Genomic DNA, 22,440 nt, shown 5'->3' with positions numbered 1-22,440 from the left:
TTCATCTCCCTGCTCGATTCCGCCTGGCCCTGTCAAGAGTATCGGAATCCCGCCCCGACAAGCGGGTGAGTCACGTGCTCCACTGTCGTTCTTTGCGTCGTATAATCCATGCGACAGCGTTGGACCAGTTAGATACACGTCGTCGGGGCACAACATGCCTCCTGCAGCTGTCAAGCCTAGCCCAACCCAAAAGGTCGCCACACCGGCATTGAACAATGAACACTGGGGCGAGACCGTACCGGTCACACAAGGTCAGGGCCTGTGATCTGTGTCGGAAGCGCAAATCAAGATGTACAGTTGATATTCCGGGCCAATCATGCCTCTTATGCCGAGTCCAAGGAGCAGATTGCCACTATCAAGAGGAACCCGGAAACGAGCTGTCTGCTGCTCACGGCCAGGGCCCTGCTGCATGGCTCTCGGACCCCGTTGGTGATGGCTTCCCCACAGGCCAGAAACGCAAGCGCTCTCCAGACACTGTTTCCCCTCCAATGACCTCCCGTCGGGAGGATGACATGTCTGAAGTCCGGCGGTCCCACTCAGCAGTACCCCGTCGAGGGAGTGAGCCCAGACGACAAGGAGTCGAGGACCCTCATAACGAATCTGTTTTCATAGTCGGTCCAGTAGTAGCGGACGACGCCAATGTGATTGAAAAACACATGCCTCCACGGCAATCCAACAAGTCGGTGGAGCCAAAAAACCACCCATACAATGTTTATTCGAACGACCCTAGGAAACCCATTCTGTACACCACCGTGTCCAGAAGGAGACAAGGCATGCGTGTTGGCATACCTCCCGGCGAGAATCAGAAAGAGATCTTGGAGCAGATTCTTGGACCATTCAAAGACGATTTAGTCAGATTGTACGCTTTTTTGGACATGTGACCTTGCAACTTGCTAACGCTGATCATAGGTTTCTCGACCGATTCAATGCAGCGTTTCCCATATTCGACGGCGAAGCCTTCTGGGAAGCCTACATATCAGACTCGCCTAGCGAACCGCCGGCATCTCTTTTATGCCAGGTCTATTCTATGTCATTAGTTCACTGGAAGCACACGCCTAAACTTGCTTGCCATCCAAAACCAGATGTCCGGTATGCTGTAAATCTGACCGTGGCAGCCCTTCACGAAGAATTTTCCGCCCCGGGGCTGTCAACTATCAGTGCAGCTCTCATCGATTTGTCTGGGCGACCTATATTTTCCATGACCGGTAATGCGATCAGCTGTGGGCGGATGGTATCCCTCGCTCATTGCCTTGGTCTGAATCGAGATCCTAGCAACTGGAAACTGTCCCAACAGGAGCAAAACCAGCGTGTTCGTCTCTGGTGGGCTGTTGTTATTCATGATCGCTGGTTAGTGTTGAATTTGACTCTTGGTATCATACGGCTGCTAATATACCGTCAAGGGGGAGTTTCGGACATGGCGTACCTCCCCAAATCGCCAGAAACCAGTACGATGTGCCTCTCCCTACTGTCGAAGTCCTAGTACCTCCAGCGTCGCGCACACCTGAACGAGTAAGAGCAGCGCATTGTCATATTGCGCTATGTCGATTGACCGAGATTTTGGGCGAGCTGCTTCCGCTCGTCTACGGTCTTCAACTTCGATTACCTCGCGAGACAACCAAGAAAATCCGCCAGATTCGCACAGATCTAGATGTTTGGGAAGATTCGCTCCCAGACTGGTTAAGATCTCCTCTAGGTTCGTCAGAAGATCGGATAGCAGGCCTCAGTAGCTTACAGCTAGCCTTCTTGGCCGTGAAGCTGCTTGTTGGGCGGGTAGAACTAAATGTAAGTACCCCGCCTCAGGATTACGCGGTTGTATACACCTATCTAAACTGGTACAGGATGTGAACAATTCAGAAACAGACCTCCCCGAAGCCCGCCGGTACTTCCAAACCGAGTGCCGAAAAGGAGCCGAAGATATCGTGCAGTTCATCACATCCCTCCGGAAAGAGAACTTCAAAGAGTTCTGGCTACCTTGTACGTAACCACCCAGTGCAGCCTTCAACAACTCCGTCAATATAGCTAACCCCTAGCAGATAGCGCCTTCCACCTAACCTCAACAGCAACGCTCCTCGTCCGCTGTGCCTTCGAAACCTCTGACCCCGAAGTCGCCCGCACCTGCCTAGCAAACGTCGAATCCTTCCGCGCCATCCTCCGCCGCGTCCGCGAAGAATACGACTGGGATGTGGCAGACATGTGCCTCGACCACTGCGAGCGCATCCTCAACCGCCTCCCCGGAAATGGCCTCAACGGCACCACATCTACCCTGGGCGTCCCTAACGCGCACGGGGCCGGCGGCGGCGCGGGTGTCATGGGTCCGCCCGATAATACGAACGGGCTAGTTAACCCAGCAGCGATTTCGATTTCGTTGCCTGAGACGCAGACGAATAATGATATTGTAGATGATATGATGTCGATCTCGAATACCTTCGGGACCATGGATGGGTTTCCGTTTGATATGACGGGGATCTGGGATGTATCGGTGTTTCAGGATGTGAATCTAACTTAACTTACTCGACTAAAGCTACGAGATATGGATGGTGAAGAAGAGGGGGGAGGAGGGAAAGGAAGGCGATGATCCTCTTAACAGGCGCCTCCTTGAAGACAATTTAATTATATATACCCAGTCTAGATGGCTCGCGACCACGAGTCGCGAAATGCATGTTCAACAAGAGCAGGTTCATAAAATATATGCCCGTCATTACAGCTTAGGGCTCTCAATTAAACGCCGAGAGAGAGATGGTAAATACATACACGGGACTATTAGAGATAGTATTCAGTTTATACAACATTATATTCAAAATTCGCATGCTATTTTACAGTCACCGATGATGCTCAGGTAGCCAATAACCAAGGAAAAAGAAAATAACCCTCTATTTAATACACCACATCCGAGAAAAGAAATCTGGCAAAGCATCTTAGGCGCACATTATGATGGGAGGGGAGAGAAAAAAGGCGTATAGACAAGCAAGGGATACCCGTCCTTGCCATTGAATAGATAGCGATAAGAGATGTTACGAGCATTCCGCATGAGGCAGTATTGATTTACTCCTTCTTGCTACCGCCGAGGAAGCCAGTCAACGAGCCCTTCATGCTTTCCATCTGCTCCTGGCGAAGCTTCTCCTCCTCGGCAGCCATTTCAGCCAGCCATTTTTCTCCGTTCTCGCGGATCTCCTTTTCAATCATCTCGTAGTTCTTCTGCCCACGCTCGCGAATCTGGTCCCAGAGCATCTTGCCCTCCTGCAAACCCGCGGAAGGTGATTGTTCACCATCCAGGGTGCGAGTAGATGACTTCAGACCAAGCGCTGAGGCCAAGCTACCAACGCCACTCCTGGGGCGTTTCTTTTGCTCCTCGGCAAGCTCCTTCTCAAAACGCTCGCGCATGGCCTTCTCGCGCTTGGCAAACTCAATAGGGATTGGTTGACCTTCAAAGGACTTGAGGACTGTGCGCACGTCATCCACGCCCATACCTGCGATGTATTCAAGGAAAGGGATCAGAGCAACGAGAGTCTTATCCTTGGGGTTCCCATTCCACTTGTCGAGGATAATAGCGTTCTCAGGCTGTAGACGGGCGTGCTCATCCTTAGTGTCAATTAAAATGACCTTGGAGAGGTCACGGTTGAGGTAGGAGAGATCCTGATAAACCAAGTTAGTCACAAAGAGCTTATTCTAGCAGGTTTCGTCTATTACATACCTTGATGTATTCGCCGTCCTTGTACCTGGTAGCTTCCCTGAACAATGGCCAACGGATGATACGGTAGGGGTCGAGCTTGCGGAGTACCTGATCGGCCATCATGCTAGGCACACTGGTGAAGAGGACAAGTTCGTAGTATTGATTGAGATAGCGAAGGAAGTAATCGACTCCAGGTCGTTTGGCAACGCGCCATCCATGCTCACGGCTCCACTCGCTGTGAACAAGCAGATCCTCCAGACTCAAGACTAGTGTGTAGGGTTGGCGAAGGTTGGGGTCTTCATCGGGAAGCAACTTTGGGAAGGCAGGATCTTTGTAGTAGCTTGTGATGTCGCCCGATCGAGCTTTAATACGGTTGTACCAAAGTCCGAAGCCCCAGCCTGATGGGGCTTCAGGATGGGCGTTCTCCTCCTCGGCGGTATCCCAGTTTCGTCCGAAGTATGCCATGCCACCAGCACTTCCCAGCAAGAAAAGTGCGTACATCAGCTTAGCCATACGGGCTCGCTTGCGGTCAAGAGACGACTCGTAGCCGCCCTTGGGGATATCACCACGGCCGTCATCGTTGTAATCTTCCTCGAATCGGGAGGGGTCTTCGGTAAGGTTCAATGATCCGGAGCCACCTTTTTTAGAGCGAGCCTCCAGTTCAGCGGCGAGGGTGGAAGGGATACCCTGTGTAAGGTCGGGGAGCGGTCTCCGAGGCGCATCTTGTTCCGGTGGTGTAGGAGATGATTCCGGCTTAAGTTATCAAATTAGATCAATATTTACCCCCCGATTCGAAGAGTCCTAACTTACTGAGCCGGGGGCTTGTGATGTAGTGTTTGCGGTGTTGGCTTTAGGGTCTGGTGTCGTTTCAAACTCCGCCTGTTCCGCGGCATATTGCTCCTGTTCAGAGGCCTTGGCGGGTTGTTCAGGCTTCGAGGACTTGACAGATTCGGGGAGCTTGTAGGGAGTCTTGGGCTTGGAGGCCTTCGCGTAGCATCGCGAATGTGAAACAGGGATAGCTGATAGGCGAGGGGCGGAGACGAGACCGCTTGGCCTCGTCAAGGGTAAGATGGCACGGCGAAGCATGCTGTGATAGATGAACGGAAGTTAAGGAAACAGTATACACCTGCTCAGCACAAGAAAGGTGAGAGCGTTGGCTCCGGGCCTGAAATGACGCCGCTCGGGGTATAAAGAGTCGGTTCGGGCGGCGAGGAAAACAACAATGTAGTACTCGCAATTGAAGCTGAAAACCGGCCCGAGTGTTGAGGTCGTAGCCAGGAAAACCTGAAGTTTCATCATCGCTCTGGCTGCTACGGCGGAAGGTCACGGGCCACTTGCGCATTTCCCGGGCCTATATAAAGCCCCGCTGCTGGCTAATTTCTTGACTTTTTCTTTTTTTTCTCCAATTTTGAAAGTTGATCACCCAGTCCACAAATTTGACCCATCGTGCCACTTTTCTCATGCATGCTGGGTTGTATTAGCTGGGGAGACTGATATTCCCACACCCAAGAGCCGCGGCGAAGAATTTTTGTGCAGCCGCAGCCCCGTTAGTGGGATACAAATCTCATATATCTGTCTCTCGTTGATAAGTGGTAGGCTCATGCCTGCCATCTTTTGAAAACGTATCGTCCTGTTCATTCTCGATTTCAGTTTAAAATCAATAATGGCATGTTATAGACCATCAATCGCCTAGTGACGGCTTGCACACTTCCGTATCGTTCCTGCGTATATCCTCTAGATCACAATCTTCCAATCTGTTGCGATGGCCGACGACCTTATAGAACCCTTGCGAAGAGTACGTTTCGCGGATCCTCCACCTGAAGATGGTCGATACAAGCTTCGCAATATGGCGTCGACGGCGTACGATTCCGACGAAGACGAAGAGGAGAAGATTTACCCCACGCCGAGTGAGCCATTTCGCTTATTCGATCTACCGGCTGAGATCCGTCTACGCATCTACCACTTTGCCCTGTTTACACCCCGGCGTCGCAGCAGGGAGACTAACGGCAACGTGGGGGCATCCGCGAGAAACCCCTCGCGTTCGCCTCAATCCGACCGAATTGCTCTTTTCCTCGCTTCGAGACAACTGCATGATGAAGCATCTGATTACTTCTACTCGACACAGGCTTTCCGCATCTTCCATATTCAAGACTATTCACGGATACCTACTATCAGGAGTATACCGACTAAATATCGCTCCTCTATCGGTACAATTGAGTTGATATTAGGATCAAGCTGGACGGCACCGCCTCGCTCATGGAGGGTTACCCGTCAACTAGGGCTGGAAGAGATGACCCGTCTCCGGGTTTTGAAGGTCTTTGTTGAGTGCGATCCGTCCCATCCAGTATTCAACGGCTTCCGTATCTCAAATAATTTTTACTCCGACTTTGCCGGCGGTTTGTTACAGCAAATCCTGGAAAAACTGCCACGTTTGGGGTACGTCGAATTTGATGGAAACCCGTCTGTCATGAAGGGCGGGGCATTAATGAAGCGACTGCTGCATGAAGCAAGAACAGCGGGCAAAAAGATCGTGTGGGGTCCTCAAAGAGGGTGGACGGACTACGATAAGGAGGACATGATTGCGGAGAGGGTTGTCTACGGGTTGCAGAGTACCGCCAGAAGACCCCCAGTTACTTATGTCAGGGAGAACCCTTCATTCTTCGAAGAAGTTGTGTGAACATAACTTGGAAGTCCCTTGAAGAGTATTGTATATAGCTTTTTTGCCACTAGGCCTCCTCAATCAAAGGATTGATAAACCATGGAATTCAATCTCTAGGTCGTTGATAACACACGACCTTCAGAATGTCATTTCGTCAAGTCAGTAAGATCTGTAGCTATGTTCTGGCAGCATATATCCATTATAGCTCCTCGTCCACATCCATACCGGTGCCATTCTGGGGGCCCTTTCCATTCGACTGACGTGCCACCGAAGCCTCCTTATCGATCATCTGCCGTGAGACAGCGACAATGTTGTCTTCGATCAACTGTTGGCTCACGTCCTCGATGTCTGGTGTATTCGTTAGAATATACTCCGGATCTTTTTATAATTGATGTATAGTGCTTACGCTTCTTGGGGTCAACCTTGCCGACATATCTCGTCTTCAACTGGTCCTTAGTGAGCTCAGTCTCTTCCTTCACTCGTTTCTCGTAGCCCTCTGCCAGGTTGACGAGTTGCTTCATACGGTCAACGTTGTGCTGGCATTCGTCGTGGAAGTCATTCATTTGCAGCGCCTCGGTCCAGACTTGCTTGTGAAGGTTCATCAGCATGTTCTCCTCCAGTCCTGTCTTGCGGTAGTTGATGCCAATGCTGTAGTAGTGTCTGTTTAATCCATGAATGAGAGCCTGAATCGATGGCTTGTTCAAGTGACCCAGGTTAGAGGTGGTTTGTCGGGGTTCTTGACCCATAACAACGGTCTGGGGCTGGATAAGACGGAAGGCATCGATGACAACCTTGCCTTTGACGGACTGAATTGGGTCAACGACTACAGCGACAGCGCGTGGCGTAAGCTGCTCGAACGATTGCTGGGTGTTGATATCGACGGAGGAGAGCCAGCATCCAAAACCGGGATGGGAGTGATACCAGCCGACAACGGGTTCCGGTCTAAAGCATGATTCTCAGCCCAAGCCAAGCATATCTCCTAAATGAAGCTTACCGTCCAGTTTGCCGAAGCATGTCCATCATCTTGGTCTGAAATACAGGGTCGACAGCTTCGACACTGACACCTGTACCACTTTGAGGCATCGCAAACACATCCGTTACCCGCACCGTATATTCATCCACAAATTCACCCAGCATCAGACCCATCACTTCCATGGGCACACCTGCTCGTCCATGCCTTAGCATCTTCAATAGCGCAAGTGATGAAATGTGTACGGTTTCGCAGTTATCGAGGAGGTTCGTGTCCTATGTCATTACGGCATTAGCATCTAATGACTCGGCGTTTATGTACACCCTGAAATTCCGAGTATTTGACACATCGTGCTCAACTTCAGACAAAAGCAGTAGGGTAAGGTGGCCGGGAGGTGTCCACCACTCACAGCACCTGGGGCCGCGCCATTCATGCCCATGCCTTGGGCGGCCTGAATCATTCGAGTAAGTCTATCCATTGTTGTCGATGAAGTCTAGAGGAAGACAAATTAATCGGAATCAAGAAGTAAAGGATTACTTCCTCAGCGGAAGCTCCGAACGGTCTGTAGGCGTTGGAGCGGCGCCAACGGGATGAGAGTAGAAAATGGAAAAGAAACCAAAGCCGTACAGAGGTCGGATCAGATGACGAGAGAGAGCAGAGGAGAAGGACGGAGATGGGGGATAGGTATCGAATGAGGCGTTGGTTGAGATGCCGTGTCCGTGGTGATCCAGGCTTGAGCTTCGCAGGCATGAGAGGCTGACGAAGGCGGTGAAGGCAGCTCCTGTGCGGGCGCCGCCTTTCGCTCGGCCCTCCCCTTCGTTTCCTCCCAGCCCGGAGTAGATTCTCATCCAACCCAATTCAACTCATAGCTCCAATCACTCTGATGCATGCTCATTAACCTCTTTACCTAATAGACGGGTCGGTCTGCTTCTTTTAGGCGAGATTTGGTCTCGGATCTTGCGTTTATTATCTTTTACCACGGCCTTCTCATTCCCCGAGGAAACTCCGCGCTTTGGAGATATTCCCATCCGCCGTCCTAACCAAGAATTAACTGTAGCCTTTTAACCAGCCAACCTTCAACATGGCTTCCGGAACTTCAGGGCCTGCAGGGCCTCCTTTGGATCCCATTAACCTGAATGGACCTTCAGATCGCAGCAAGAGAGTCGCCTATTTCTACGACTCCGATGTGGGAAACTATGCGTATGTGTCGGGGCATCCTATGAAGCCGCATCGCATCAGGATGACGCACAGCTTGGTGATGAATTACAGTCTTTACAAGAAGATGGAGATCTACGTGAGTTATTATGTATGTGTTGTATTGAGAAGCTGTGCGCTAACCGTTAGCCCTTGTAGCGTGCGAAGCCCGCTTCCAAATTCGAAATGACCCAGTTCCATACCGATGAATATATCGACTTTCTTTCAAAAGTTACCCCCGACAACATGGAGGCATATGCAAAGGAACAAAGCAAGTACAATGTTGGTGACGACTGTCCTGTGTTCGACGGGCTGTTTGAGTTCTGTGGCATCAGCGCTGGCGGTAGTATGGAGGGTGCCGCCCGTCTCAATCGGAATAAATGCGATATCGCCGTGAACTGGGCTGGCGGCCTCCACCACGCTAAGAAAAGCGAAGCTAGTGGTTTCTGCTATGTGAACGGTAGGTCAAATGCTATTGTTTGTATTACACCACACTGATGAACCCATTTAGACATTGTTCTCGGTATCCTTGAGTTGCTCCGCTTCAAGCAGCGAGTTCTATACATTGACATTGATGTTCATCACGGTGATGGCGTGGAAGAGGCGTTTTACACCACAGACCGCGTGATGACAGTCTCGTTTCACAAGTACGGCGAGTACTTTCCCGGAACAGGTGAACTGCGTGATATTGGAGTTGGACAGGGTAAATATTATGCCGTCAACTTCCCGCTCCGTGATGGTATTGATGATGTCTCTTACAAGAGCATCTTCGAGCCTGTCATTAAGAGCGTAATGGACTGGTACCGTCCGGAGGCTGTTGTCCTCCAATGCGGCGGCGACAGTCTTTCGGGTGATCGCCTAGGATGCTTCAACCTCAGCATGCGTGGCCACGCGAACTGCGTCAACTATGTGAAAAGTTTCAATCTACCGACGCTGATCCTCGGAGGTGGTGGTTATACCATGCGCAATGTTGCGCGAACCTGGGCATTCGAGACTGGTATACTTGTCGGCGATAACCTAGGATCTGAACTTCCTTACAACGACTATTACGAGGTGAGTGCCGCATCGATGGCGTAATAACCAACATGCTTACACAAGACAGTACTTTGCACCTGATTATGAGCTGGACGTCCGGCCATCAAATATGGACAACGCCAACACAAGAGAATACCTAGACAAGATTCGAACACAAGTTGTCGAGAACCTCAAGCGAACGGCCTTTGCTCCATCCGTGCAGATGACTGACGTTCCACGTGAATCCCTGGTAGACGGCATGGACGACGAAGCCGAGGCGATCCTCGACGATTTGGATGAGGATGAAAACAAAGACAAACGTTTCACAAAGCGACGGTTTGATCAATATGTCGAAAAGTCAGGCGAGCTGAGCGATAGCGAGGATGAGGATGAGAACGCTGCAAATGGCGTCACTCGCAAACCGACTCACCTACAACGACGCAACCAAGCCAACTACCGGCTAGATCTTGGTGATTCTGGAGTTGAAAGTGGAATGGCTACACCACAGGACGCTTCATCTGTCCCCGATGATGAGATGGACATTGGCGCCGATGCGAAGATGACAGAAGCGCCTGGACCGGAAGCCGATTCTGAAGCCCAGGGAACGTCTTCCGCTGCCGAGGCTCCATCCAGAGCGGAGAACAGATCCACTGACGAGCCATCCGAGATGATTATCGATGCGAGAGAACCAGCCCCTACGTCTGTTCCTGTTTCTCGCCCAGACTCTGCAAGACCAGCAGATGAAGATACGACCATGGAAGACGCAGATGTCCCCGTGCCTGATATAAACCAGGAGCAAGCGCCAATGGTGGACGAGACGCTGCATAATAACCCCGCGGAAGAGACACTCGCGTCAGAGAATGCCGTGCCCGAGCCGACGCCTCAAACAAAAGCATCCGATGACAACGGGGGCCCGGAGCAGAAAGAATCAGAGACTGCGAAGGGGACCGGGCCTACAACGGTGACAACCGAGACCAAAGACAAGGCTCCTGAAGCTCCTCGAAGTGAGGTCACCCACGCGGTGACAGCGGAGCAAGAGACGTCCAAGCCCGAGGAGCCAAGTGCAGAGACTCAGCCCGAAGCCTCGAAGGCGTAAGGGCTAGCCCAGCAATAATGGCAGCGGCGTTTGTACTCGGGTTCCTGGCGCAAAGGATATGGTGTTCGGACTTTGGAGACTATCTGGCATTGTTTTTAAAGGAAGGTTGTTCTTTCGCATTATGGTATACCGCTTTACATCTGAACTTGATGAAGAGATAATTTATGTACTCAATTTCGATTCTTGTATTATGTCGATTCTACGTTGTCTAGTTCTCAGTCACACTTAAAGGATTGTCCACAGACCAGAAGGAGGGAGAATCAGCCATCTACCTATCGCTCCAAGAGTAGATCCAGTTCTCACCATCAGGTTATGCCGCTATGCCCTTAACAATCCAGCTGACAAAGCTAAAGCAGAGATGTCTTCCCGAAACAGCAAAGCCTTAGGGCTCAACAGCCCCACCCAGCAGAGCCAATGAGGCCCCACCGCCAAGATTTTACAGAGCACACCCGCACTAAGCGAGAACACTGAGAAACCCAAGTGGAAAGCCATCCAACTCCGTCTCGACCTCTCGTCGCCTCCCTTCTGTCGCCAAACCCGTTATCCGACACCGTTAACGCGAATACATAGCCAAGATGTCTTCCAAGAGAGGGTGAGTTTTTGAATTTATTCCGTCATGCTTGTGGTTTGCGCTGGGATATGCTACGCCATGGACGATTCGATTATCCGGCTCGACGCTGCCAGTACGCGGAGAAGAAGCGATTCGATGATGAACTGGACGAGGAAGAGAGGGGAATGAACGGGGCTGTGGACGAAACGACATGGACAGAACAATTGATCGACTTTTTTTTTCTCTCTATGGCCGGGGCTAGAATGATATGGATTCGAGATTCAAGTTTTGCTGGGAATATGACCACGGCTTTGAAAAGAGCAATAACTGACCAATCTTTCCTCAATAGTCGTGGTGTTGCCGGCAACAAGCTGAAGATGACGCTCGGTCTGCCTTGGTACGTTCCAACCATCAACCCAATCCGAACCAACTTGAACTGCACGCCGAACATCGAACATCGAACATGAATCCGATATCTCGATCCGTTCTACCCTCCTCTGCCCTCCAAACGAACACACCGAAATCACTCCCGACCTGAATAGGAACCAGGACTAACATTCGAATAGCGGCGCCGTCCTCAACTGCTGCGACAACTCCGGTGCCCGTAACCTCTACATCATCTCCGTCAAGGGTATCGGTGCGCGCCTGAACCGTCTCCCCGCCGCCGGTGTCGGTGACATGGTCATGGCCACCGTCAAGAAGGGAAAGCCCGAGCTCCGTAAGAAGGTCATGCCCGCTGTCGTTGTCCGCCAGAGCAAGCCCTGGCGCCGACCTGACGGCATCTACCTCTACTTCGAGGACAATGCCGGTGTTGTACGTTTTCCCTGCGCGAATCGTTTTGGAATGCGGCCGTCGAATTCAATAGGGTCGCTGGGATTTAGAGGAAGTTATCTAACATTCATACGTTCAGATCGTCAACGCCAAGGGTGAAATGAAGGGTTCCGCCATTACCGGCCCCGTCGGTAAGGAGGCTGCTGAGCTTTGGCCTGTGAGTTGTATCCGTCATATCATGTATGGCTCCGTACTGACATGCCTCTTTCAAGCGTATTGCCTCCAACTCCGGTGTTGTTATGTAAACGGGTGTCCAACGGGAAATGGGATGTATTAGAACGAAATACCAGCGGGCTTCTTTTTAAAAATGAAAAAGATCTTGATACTCTTTCCATTCGTCCTCTCTTCTTGTTTCGCTTGCATCCGCCGTTCGGGCGAAGCTACATGGGCAGCCGTATGTTGGACAAATGCATCGATGAGCAACGATTACAAAGAAAGGGGAATGGTGCCTCGTATAGTTCACCATCCTCTTATTGAGGACCCTCGTTCTTATTGGCTGTTAATTGTATCGTTTTAAAAACGGAGTAAATAAAGGTCATGTACAATTCTCACCCATTCGAACTAGACAGTCATTCTAGCCGTCTTTCCAACGCTCTATTAATATACACACAAGGGAAACCAAAAGAATACTATACAGCAGAAGAAAACGGACAACAAATCGGGTCCCTCTCATAAGATAATCAAAGCCTCAAATCAAGCTCTTATTTCATCTTCTTATCAGCCGCGACAAGTCGCTTGGATGGCAATTTAGACCCAAAATATCCAAGCACCCAGACCAAAGCATACAGGATCCCAACAACCAGCGTGATAAGGTCAATTACATGCACCGCCCACCAAATATGCTGCACGCCGGCGGGGCACATGGTCATGGCGTACTTCCACTCTGACGTGGTAGCGTCGAACCAAAGAGACAGAAGACCTGCGTTGCCGCCGTACTCGCCCATCATGGAGCGGAGGGTGATTTCTCGGATTGACGGGGAGAATGATTGATCGTGGTTTTGGGCGTTAGGGTTGTACCGGGTGGTGTTCCATGTCCAGGCCGGTTGGTCGTCGTTGGCTTCGTCAGGGGGAGCATCTTCGTTGTTCTCAGCAAGCGACGGTGGTTTTTTCTGTATCGAATGAACGACATCGCATCCCGTATGATCATGGCCCGTTAGAATAAGCCCGTTTCGCCCCCGTCCACCTTCCGGCGCAGTCTCATCCCCGCTCATTCCAAAGATCCCCTGCAAAACCCCGTTGGAACTCACGTGCTCGCTGAGATGGTTCTGCTCGCGCAGTCCACCGGCCTTATACCGCTCTTTACTTGATTCGTCGTCCTTTTCAAAGTAGGTAAAGTAAGGGCCATCCGTGCAGACGCCGTCCGGCTTATGGAGCGGAAGGTGAGTAAGCAGGAGCGTAAACGTGCTTCGGTCATCAACTGTATAGGATCTGTCAAGAAGGCTGTTAATGTATGCGTATCCCTGGCTTTGGATATCCTGGGAATAAGCCGGTCCGTCGAGCGTCAGGCTGTTGAGGTTAATCAGATGTAGCGTAGGCGTGAGATTCCCAACTGGGGGGTGATGGAGCCGGATGTCCCAATTCGCACGGCCGAAGACTTTCTCGAAACGCGAGATACGGCGTTCGCTGGCGTCCCCCGAGTACCCTACGTCGTGGTTGCCAACGATGTTGATGATCCGGTGTGCCCATGAGGGCGAGGAGGGCAGTAGCTCCTTGTCGCTCTCGACCCCAGCAACTTCAACGTAGTCCTCTTTCCCCGTTCGGGTAATCGTATCATCTATCCGCTCTCCCCCCTTGAAGACACGCTGCCAATACCGATCTCCCCTCCGCCGAAACTCCTCATCCGTGACCCATTGGCTCCCGATAAGGTCGCCCAGGACTGTAACATGCGTCGGTCTTGTCCACCAGTGTAATGTGCGATATATGTGCGCGAGATAGTAATCGTTCCCTAGCAGATCGAGTCGCTTTCGCTGTGCGGCAAAGGCGCGCGGGATATCTTGCGCGACGAGGCTCCGCAGGGCTGCTGAAATCGTCTTCCAAGCATCGAGGTTGGCAAGGAACGGCGTGTTGTTGACAGATTCAAGGGTATCGTTCCAGTATTTTTGAAGTCGGGCTCCGAGTTCGTTTTCCGGGCGTGGGAGGGAGCTGTCGCCCTCGAGCTGGGGGTCGGCTAGGACGAGGAGGCGGACTATCGCTGGGTCTTGATTGAAAGTGGACTGCGGTGTGAGGTGTTGTTTGAGGGTGTGGAAGAATGCGCTGGTAGATTGTGAGGTCTTGGGATTGTCGAAAGGGAGAGGATATGCGCAGCCGGAGAAGACGGGGTAGAGGTACAGGTAGACGGTCGTGGTGACGGCGAGCGGAAGAAGGCCGAGGAGAAGCCGAGAAAGGAGCCGACGCAGGGACATGGAGGCGACATAAAAGAGAATAGAAAATTTACATATGTCATCGAGCCATGTTCAATAATAGTCAATCCTTTGAAGATGGGAAAGGAAAATATAAACATGCACTGACCTGGAGACTTAATTTTGATGGCGGCTCGGCGGGGCGCAGATCATTCTTGACAGTTAGAGACCACAGTAGAGACCCTATACTAACCGGGCAGGCAGTTAACAATCATCGATTATTACAGGATTAGTAGCTAGTCGCTGTTATTATATAATTCTGCATACACTGATCCAGTCTTACAAGTCCTCGCTGCGTCGTGACTGTCCAACAACTTCCAAATCATCATCCAATGTCCCATCAAAATCCAATCACTCCAAAGGAAACCCATGTCAGATTATAAAAATAGGATGATGCTGACCGTTGAAACATGTTGCGAAACAGGGGGTATATCACATTAACGCCAGGGGTAGACAAAGGGGACCAAACGAACATAAAGTTTAAAGAAAGAAGGTATGTGGAAAGAGTGAAAAGCAGTCATCAACACATCATTTTGGTGGAGATGTGCGAGCCGCATCTGGAAGCAGAGACGAGGGGCCGGTATCAAGGTCTCCCAGTGGGTTGGAGTTCTTGAGGTCGTCCACATCCACTGGCGAGTCGACTTGCTCGATATCAAGACCCTGGATCATTAATCCGGCTCCCTTCTCGTCCTTCGTGGTGGCATCTTCGATTGGTGCATCCTCAACCAAGGCATCTTCGACCACGACGTCTTCTGCTGTTACTCGGCCCTCAGGCATCAAGGCCGGGGGTCGCTGGTTACTCAACTGGGCCTCCTTGAGACTGATGGTCCTCTGCTTGTTTGTTGTTTCAATCGGAAGATGGATGTCCCGCTCGATAGTTGCCTTCATCAACGCGGCCATCCACAGGCGGCCTTGCTGAATGCTGTCAACTTGGAAATAATGGACCGCGGGTTTCGTGAATTGCACCGTGCGAGTCGTCTTTGGCGGTATGAGTTTGAAGAAGAAGGGACCTTCCTTGTCCGAGCGCGACCCGCGCTTAGATTCCGACGTCGAACCGTTTTCTGAGACTGAGCCATTACCAGTCTGCGCGCTACCTGCAGGTGACGTAGGCGAGACTGTGGCGCCCGTAATCGTCGCATGTAGCGCAACAATTGGATCATTGTCAGCTCGGAGAACCCGATGAGCGGTGATATCGATCAAGCCCCGTTCCTCTGTATCATTCTCGGAATAGTAATAAGAAAGGCGACGACCACGCAAAACAAATAGACGAGGCTTCCAGGTGGTCATTAAGTTTGAAGACCGTTTCTTCATCCATCCGGAGAAATCGCAGCCATCCATCTGTTCTTGTGGAGTCTTCTTCTCCAGGCCTCGAGTATAGGCACTGGTGTCTTTTTTCGATTTCACCCCTGACTTGACAGACGGTCGAGCTCGTGGCACTGATATACCGCCTTCTGCTGTTTTCCCAGAGCCATCAGTGCTATGTCGTTCAGAGCTCTTCGACGTCGAAGGCGTCGTCGACCCTGTTCGAACAGAGGCCGGATCGGCATCATTAACAGGGGATGCCGGAACCGCAGTTGCATCGGCGCCCTTGCCAGTTGCCTCGGACGTTCGGAGCCCAACAGCACGCCGGAATTTAGGTCCCGCCTTTTTGATCTGCTGCAACGGTTGCGGCGCGGTACGTGCAGAATCCGAGTCCGGCTTTCCGGCCTTTGGACCAAATGAAGAGAGGAATCCACCGCTAGATCCCTTGGATCCGGAACTGTGAGAGGATTGCTGAGCAGAAATACGGGTGCTCAAACTCCGCAATCGTCCTTTGGAAGAAGGGAGGGGGTAGGTAGTACCCGCATTCAAAGCGGGAGGAGGGTCTGTTATTGAGTCCAAGCTGCTGATCCGCGAATGTCTTCGAGTGGTCTTGAGTTGCTCATCGGGTTGGTTTGGTTGCAATGAGTGAGCACTACCGGTTACCGATGTTCGCTTCTGAAGAACTCTTCGCTGCACTCGGTGGTCTGTCTCCGGGCCTGAGAAATACCCACGGTCCAAATCATCAGCTACAGCCGAGTCCACTCCATTGGAATATTGAACTCCGGCACTGGGAGCCCCCAGGGCGGTTCCTGGACGCGGGGTTGCCCGCTGCGCTCCGAGAGACATGGTCCAACCACGATCGAAAGATCCCTTCTTTCCGTGAGACATTCCGACGTGCGGAGACGTTTCCCCGGTTATCGAGTAACGACTTGTAGCGTCCAATGACGAATGTCGCCTTTGGTGGTTAATCTCCCGGATCGACGCGGCAGAAGGTCGGCGAGTATGGTCCATAAACCCTGTTGATGGTGTTTGCGGGGTTATAGGAGGGCTCGTCTCACTTTGCAGATTATTGCTGACCAAACGGGGGTGTTGAGTGCTACTGAATGACCCTCTAAAGTTCGGTATTCGCGGACGCAGCGGCCCTGTCTGACCAGCGCGGCTCTGAGAGCGCTCTTCAGACATTGTCGAAAACGCGGCAACCGAGCCTCGGGCAGTCGATGACTGTTGGTCTTTGTACCCTTTGATCTCTTCCTGGAACGATTTGATTTTATGCCAGGTTTTCAGTCGTCGTCCCATTACACCGAAATCGAATTCCTTCATCATGATGAAATCCTGGTTCATATCCAAAAGCACGTCTCCGGAGATCTCCTGTTCTTCAAAGATATCGCAATGCTTGTCTTCCACCCCGAGCTGACGCAGTTGTTTAACGGTCTCTCCAACTTCCCACCTTCGAACCTCTTCCTCAGAGGGTTGATTGCCTTCTTCCTCATCGGTTTCATGGCCGTTTATGTACGACATTCGGTGGTCTAGATGGCTACTGTACTCACTAGCGGAGTCATTTAACGTTTTTTGGTCAGCTGGTGGCTTTACGCTGTGGCGTGGGGTGCTGAGGTCCGTAATATGCTCATCAATGACACTTAGTGTCTCGTTCATGACTGGACTGTCCTGACCGTTGGGGTGGGGATCAAGTGTCTGTCGCAGTGATTGTTGGATGTCGCTCGCTAGCTTGCTGTTCGGCAGGGGGGAAGAACTCGACCGATTTGGAGGTTGCTGCTGCTTTGGCGCTAGCAAGGACGGGTTCGTTTCGTTTTGTCCGTGAGCACCTCCAAGGTCGGTCATGCTAACGTGTCGAGACGCATGCGGAGTCGAATCCTCGCTCTTGGAAGTCGAAACCAAGTCTCCAGAGTCCGGTGTGCCTATCCCTTGGTAGAGTGATGTTTCCCCATCTCCGTCTGACTTAAGCGCATTCGAATCTAACGTATCGGTCCGAGGTCGCACAGGGATATTGGGTGCTCTGGTGGTATAGACTAGGAACGGCAATTGTCCACATTAGTAAATCAACAATCGCGTCATTGTATGAAGGATCGGACAGGTCACACACCTCCTGGGAAAAGACCGGTCATTCCAGTCTTCATGTCCTTCCCTAGGTACCATCCATCGCCGAAGCCATCATCCAGCTCGACCAACTCGATTTTCTCACCCTTTCGCAAGTCGAGTTCATCCTCTGAGCGCGCGGCGAAATCATCTATACATTAATTGGCATGTATCAGTCACATAGTAAGACAACAGAGAAGCGGAGGAGACCGAGGCGCGGAAGGTAAGAGAGTGGGGTAGGAGGAGCGTTTCGCGACCGGGAAACGAGCGTAAAGAAACTCACGAATAACGAGGAGAAGATCTCCTGTGTGATACGCACGAGGCGCGGAAGACAGCGCCATGGTGCTCAGCCCGAGGAGACCCCAGGGAAACCAACAGGCAGAGAAACGACGAGGACAAGGGAGAAGAAAGGGAGAGGTCACAGGCGATGGGAATTCTCCGTCCTCCGATGCCGTAATAAGTCGATGCAATATGGGCTTAATATAAGAGCAAGGGCGGATCTGCGCAGCGGGCGTCACCACCGCTCTTAATGGGGACACTCGAGAGATGGATATGGAGTAGTATATGACGATAAAGATAGTAAAAGATAAAAGAGTGTCTGGTAGTAGTAGCAGAAGGGTTTTCCCTGATCCAAGCTCTAAATTCTGGACTGCCCTGCTCGAGGTGGGGGGTAGACTCTGTGGTGGTATGGTTCTGGTCGAGGCCCGGACCAGAATTCCAGCCAGGAAGGGAAGGACGAGGAAGGAACGACTATTGTCACGTCGATGGTCCTTTCAAGTGGACAATTGGCGAGGATGGGAACTCCAGAGAGTTGGAAGTCGAAGCTGAAGTGTCAGTTCGGACGTGTCTGCGATTGGTGCCAGCATACTACCTGACGGAGTACAATTGAGCTAACAGACTTCTATTTTAACATGCTTGAATCGTTACCCAGAGCTCTCCGTATCTGAAATGATAATTGTCGTCTCCATTATTTCTTGATGAAAACGTCAGACGCTGGATGGGTATAGGTCATGTGACCTCTTTGAACATATCTCTTTGTTGACTCCTACGGGGTACTTTCTCTCTTTCTATATTTGATACTAAGCTGCTGCACAGATCAATGATCCTGGATTGTATTCTCGACAGAGGGTTAGCGCGTCATATCCTTGAACGTGGCAGAGCCTCTGCTCGTTTAGACTGTTCTGCTCTGATATATACTCCCGGCTCCGTAGGTGAGCGATCGACAACTTTATGAAATGCAATCGGAGACTGACCTCGTCAAGTCATTCCCAACGAGGAATGTCCAACTTTAATGAGGCCCCAAGATAACTCTTGTAGGTTGTGACTCGTGCTGAACATCTGTCTATGTACTGTGTGGTCTACGGATCCCTGCATTCCTCTATTTTTCTGCTCCAGACGAGACCAAAATCTGCTTCCAAGCCAAGACCAGGGGTCACAGGGGAACATGTCTAATGTAGACTTCGACTCTGTGAGCCTGGCAAGCCCTTAGCATCCACGGGAGTCACTGCTAGTCCATTTCCCTCCGTTCATCTTGAGATGATTCATCTTACTCTCGACCTCTGCGTACCTTCTAACGCATATGTCGAGAGTGCTCTGGATACTCCGAGCTATCAGTGGCCGGGCAATCGCCTGCCTTCAAATTGACAGAGCTTGATGCTCCTCCCAGTGGCGACAGCCCCAAACGGTCTTTCTGACTGGTTCAAATTGCTGATATATTCCTCGAAATCGCGGTTCATTGCATGATCCTGGCAGTATGCCGTGTAAATGGACAGGTGCTTGCATTGGACCAGCAAGAGCTGGCGTTAAGCCCAATGCCTTAAATTTGGAGCTTGAGGTCTCTGGGGTACGGCTCAAACCCCGACAAGCCATACTGCTGCTGTCTCAAAACACACTCTTGTCTCGGAGCGCCAAAAGTCAAGAGACCACTCGAGGAGTATTACTCGTCAGAAGGGCGGACTGCCTTTTCCCGGCTATGTGCTTACCGACCGCAGGACACTGATGAAGCCACGACTTCGCTGCAGTGATGATATGTAGGTAGCCATGGGCATAAATCGAATGGCAAGCCAGAGCCGAGCGGCTGATGTTGTGGTCAAAGGACCTGGTAGAACCATCCAGAAGAAGGCCACCAATGTATCTAGAAGATCTGTTGCCTTCTGCTCCTGGGTCAGGCCCTGGTCCAAGCCATTTAGCTGGCTAATGGAGAGAGCCTGGTGTAGATCCATCATTCGCTGAGTTGGAGTAGTCTTGCCTAGTGATATAGGATGTTCACTAGAGTGGCACCAAACACAGTGAACGGTCAAGGAACCAGCCCTGTGAATACCAGAATACCACCCTGAATGAATAGCAGGACCCAGCATAAATAGCAAGCCATCCGGCGCCTCTGGTGTTTGTTCTTTGAGTCTTTGTTTCTTTTTCTCCTCACCGACTTCAGGCCCTCCCGAATTGGAAACTCACCACCTGCGACTTGATTGCGGACAAACAACGGGAGTCGGCATCAAACATCCTGCATCGTCTTCGCCTATTAAAGTGCTCCCAACATGCCAGGATGACTTCGCCCATGGCTAATAAGACCAGTCGTCCGCCCGAGCCAGCCCGTCGCAAGACCGTGTCGGGGACCAGCTCGGCCAACTCCACCCTCAGCATATTTCTGGGCGCCGCTCGGAATCGGAATTTAACTTGGTTGACGACGACTCCTCCCGACAAGAATCCTCGTCCTCCCCGCCAGCGCGACAAGCCGGTACAATTCCCGGAGCCCTCACCTTCTGCTCCTCTTTCTCCGCCTTGTCCAGCCTCACCGGCCGCTGCTCGTTCAACTGCTCGTTCGACTGCTCGTTCAACTCCCCCCGCCCCGAAGCCGACCCTGGCCGCGGACGACTCTCCCTCGACGCGTCCGACAGGCATGAGCGATCTTTTGTCCCCTTCACAAGAGAACCTCACTTCATTCCGCGGTAACCAAAATCCTGTCGCCTCGTCAGCCCCCGCAGTTACGCGAGATGCGCCTCCTCGTCTTCAGATCTCGGCCACCTCCAATACACCACATCCATCCATAACGCGCTCGCCGGCCCTTCAAAACCATACTCTCCCTCCTAGACCAGTCGATGCTCGACCGCAACAGCAAAAGCAACAGAAACCGCGGCCGCAAAAACAGCAACGCCACCAGCCGCAGAAACAAAAGCAGAAACAGCAATTGCAGACTCATCTGGAGCAGCAGTCGGCTTCCCTCCCTTCCCCGGATCCCTCCATACCCCCTAGGCCGCATGCTAGTCCAATAGCTGCTGTTGAAAGAAATGTTCCTCCTATTGCCAGTCCATCCGCAACTGCATTTCCGTCGCCTCCCCTTCAGCAAGCTCCTCCGAATCAACTGCCGGCGCGACCGAATGGTCCCGCAGTAGGGACATTTCCGGACTCTATACCGACCATTCAACAAGGAAATCCTCATTTGGTTCATTCTGGAAGCCCGCGCATCCTACAATATGCTCCGCCTGGCCACTCTCACCCTGCTTCTCCTGCTCCAATCACTGCAGCTTCTCCATCACTGCAACAGCAACCACCGATTAGCGGAAGCCCGCCCATCATACAATATGCTCGGCCTGGCCACTCTCACCCTGCTCACCCTGCTCCAATCACTGCAGTTTCTCCATCACAGCAACAGCAACCGATTACCGCCATTCACGCACTGGCTGCCAACCGCCCTTCAGTCATCACACCGGATTTTTGCGTGCGCGCAAAACGTAACTTGGAAGCGTTCATGGCGAGTGAGGGTCCATCGTTGCTTGCTAACGATCGGGTGGAAGCACCACGGCTTCATCTTTTAGACCACGCGCTCACTCACCGAGACGTCGTATATCTTACCCTTCATCAAGTTTACTGCCTTAGCAGCTATGACCCGGCAGGGCTTCCGAAACTTCCCGGGTTTACTCTGGAGCATATGCATGGTTTGTCTATTATCCGGAGTCTCCTGGTCGACAATCAGCGAATCGCGCCTCACATTCTACGATGGTGTGTTGATTTTCCCTATCCATTGTCTGAGATCTTCAAGGATTGGCGGTATCAGACCCAATACCATCAAATGCTGCGTCTCTTGGCCAGTTTAGTGGCGGAGTGGCCTCGTTTTGAAGCACACGTACAGAGTCAAGGACATCCACCGCTCGTGGATGATATGAAATCACTCGGCGTTATGTCGATTACATTGCAGCTGAACATCTTTTTGTGCTTAGCCCGGCGGATTCCTGGCGCCGTGGGCGAGAGCTCGCTGCGAGCAATTTACATGCGAGACCAGGATTACTTTATGCGCAGCCTCAAGGAGCCGATCTCCGCTGAACAGAGGCGCCGCGAGAACATGGAAATCGTGGCTATGTACCGTGAGGCCATTGCGGCGACGCAGAGGGACAGTACAGGGCCTCCTAGTGTCACTGCTCCTCACAGCGTGCCCTTTCCAGGTCAAGCTGTACCTACCCCTGTGTCTGCACTAGCGGGCCAGTCGAATATGCAGTATAATTCACCATATATGCAGTCGCATTCTGGAGCGCAAAGCCCAAACGGCATATCTCCGGCGTCAGTCAGAAGCCCCCTCGCTGCAGCATCGCCCATGCTTCCTTCACAGCCGATTCCCCACCAAGCGGTCGCTCAACAACGTGGTGTAGAACCGCAGATGCGTTCAC

The 22,440-nt window shown here is 51.8% G+C and overlaps 9 protein-coding genes across 9 annotated transcripts; 5 read left to right on the top strand and 4 right to left on the bottom strand.

Moving 5' to 3' along the window:
* Positions 1 to 154: 154 nt before the first annotated feature.
* On the top strand, positions 155 to 2,506 carry DSM5745_11291 (putative C6 transcription factor; the record flags this gene model as incomplete). The annotated part of the gene is made up of 6 exons (XM_026753307.1): positions 155 to 251; positions 298 to 859; positions 910 to 1,347; positions 1,401 to 1,782; positions 1,839 to 1,974; positions 2,034 to 2,506. The coding sequence occupies 6 exons, from the start codon at positions 155 to 157 to the stop codon at positions 2,504 to 2,506; spliced, it is 2,088 nt and encodes a 695-aa protein (XP_026598080.1).
* A 536-nt stretch (positions 2,507 to 3,042) lies between these two features.
* DSM5745_11290 (protein translocase subunit TIM50) lies at positions 3,043 to 4,756 on the bottom strand (the record flags this gene model as incomplete). Its single annotated transcript, XM_026753306.1, has 3 exons — positions 3,043 to 3,633; positions 3,692 to 4,423; positions 4,481 to 4,756. The coding sequence occupies 3 exons, from the start codon at positions 4,754 to 4,756 to the stop codon at positions 3,043 to 3,045; spliced, it is 1,599 nt and encodes a 532-aa protein (XP_026598079.1).
* A 676-nt stretch (positions 4,757 to 5,432) lies between these two features.
* On the top strand, positions 5,433 to 6,347 carry DSM5745_11289 (uncharacterized protein; the record flags this gene model as incomplete). Its single annotated transcript, XM_026753305.1, has 1 exon — positions 5,433 to 6,347. One exon carries the CDS (start codon positions 5,433 to 5,435, stop codon positions 6,345 to 6,347), a length of 915 nt encoding a protein of 304 aa, XP_026598078.1.
* A 181-nt stretch (positions 6,348 to 6,528) lies between these two features.
* On the bottom strand, positions 6,529 to 7,777 carry DSM5745_11288 (proteasome regulatory particle lid subunit RPN11; the record flags this gene model as incomplete). Its single annotated transcript, XM_026753304.1, has 4 exons — positions 6,529 to 6,677; positions 6,736 to 7,271; positions 7,324 to 7,574; positions 7,709 to 7,777. 4 exons carry the CDS (start codon positions 7,775 to 7,777, stop codon positions 6,529 to 6,531), a joined length of 1,005 nt encoding a protein of 334 aa, XP_026598077.1.
* A 603-nt stretch (positions 7,778 to 8,380) lies between these two features.
* Positions 8,381 to 10,603, top strand: rpdA (histone deacetylase RPD3; the record flags this gene model as incomplete). The annotated part of the gene is made up of 4 exons (XM_026753303.1): positions 8,381 to 8,593; positions 8,653 to 8,953; positions 9,005 to 9,546; positions 9,596 to 10,603. The coding sequence occupies 4 exons, from the start codon at positions 8,381 to 8,383 to the stop codon at positions 10,601 to 10,603; spliced, it is 2,064 nt and encodes a 687-aa protein (XP_026598076.1).
* An 849-nt stretch (positions 10,604 to 11,452) lies between these two features.
* On the top strand, positions 11,453 to 12,229 carry DSM5745_11286 (60S ribosomal uL14 domain-containing protein; the record flags this gene model as incomplete). The annotated part of the gene is made up of 4 exons (XM_026753302.1): positions 11,453 to 11,550; positions 11,720 to 11,966; positions 12,064 to 12,141; positions 12,197 to 12,229. 4 exons carry the CDS (start codon positions 11,453 to 11,455, stop codon positions 12,227 to 12,229), a joined length of 456 nt encoding a protein of 151 aa, XP_026598075.1.
* A 456-nt stretch (positions 12,230 to 12,685) lies between these two features.
* On the bottom strand, positions 12,686 to 14,386 carry DSM5745_11285 (uncharacterized protein; the record flags this gene model as incomplete). The annotated part of the gene is made up of 1 exon (XM_026753301.1): positions 12,686 to 14,386. The coding sequence occupies one exon, from the start codon at positions 14,384 to 14,386 to the stop codon at positions 12,686 to 12,688; it is 1,701 nt and encodes a 566-aa protein (XP_026598074.1).
* A 525-nt stretch (positions 14,387 to 14,911) lies between these two features.
* On the bottom strand, positions 14,912 to 18,120 carry DSM5745_11284 (uncharacterized protein; the record flags this gene model as incomplete). The annotated part of the gene is made up of 3 exons (XM_026753300.1): positions 14,912 to 17,712; positions 17,787 to 17,930; positions 18,063 to 18,120. The coding sequence occupies 3 exons, from the start codon at positions 18,118 to 18,120 to the stop codon at positions 14,912 to 14,914; spliced, it is 3,003 nt and encodes a 1,000-aa protein (XP_026598073.1).
* Positions 18,121 to 20,324: 2,204 nt separating this feature from the next.
* DSM5745_11283 (uncharacterized protein) lies at positions 20,325 to 22,422 on the top strand (the record flags this gene model as incomplete). The annotated part of the gene is made up of 2 exons (XM_026753299.1): positions 20,325 to 22,333; positions 22,383 to 22,422. The coding sequence occupies 2 exons, from the start codon at positions 20,325 to 20,327 to the stop codon at positions 22,420 to 22,422; spliced, it is 2,049 nt and encodes a 682-aa protein (XP_026598072.1).
* Positions 22,423 to 22,440: the final 18 nt, after the last annotated feature.

This window comes from Aspergillus mulundensis (assembly GCF_003369625.1).
Source record: "Aspergillus mulundensis strain DSM 5745 chromosome Unknown scaffold_24, whole genome shotgun sequence".
Lineage (NCBI taxonomy): Eukaryota > Fungi > Ascomycota > Eurotiomycetes > Eurotiales > Aspergillaceae > Aspergillus > Aspergillus mulundensis.
Note: the sequence above shows the minus strand (reverse complement) of the source record. Positions and strands in the feature narration are given on the sequence as shown.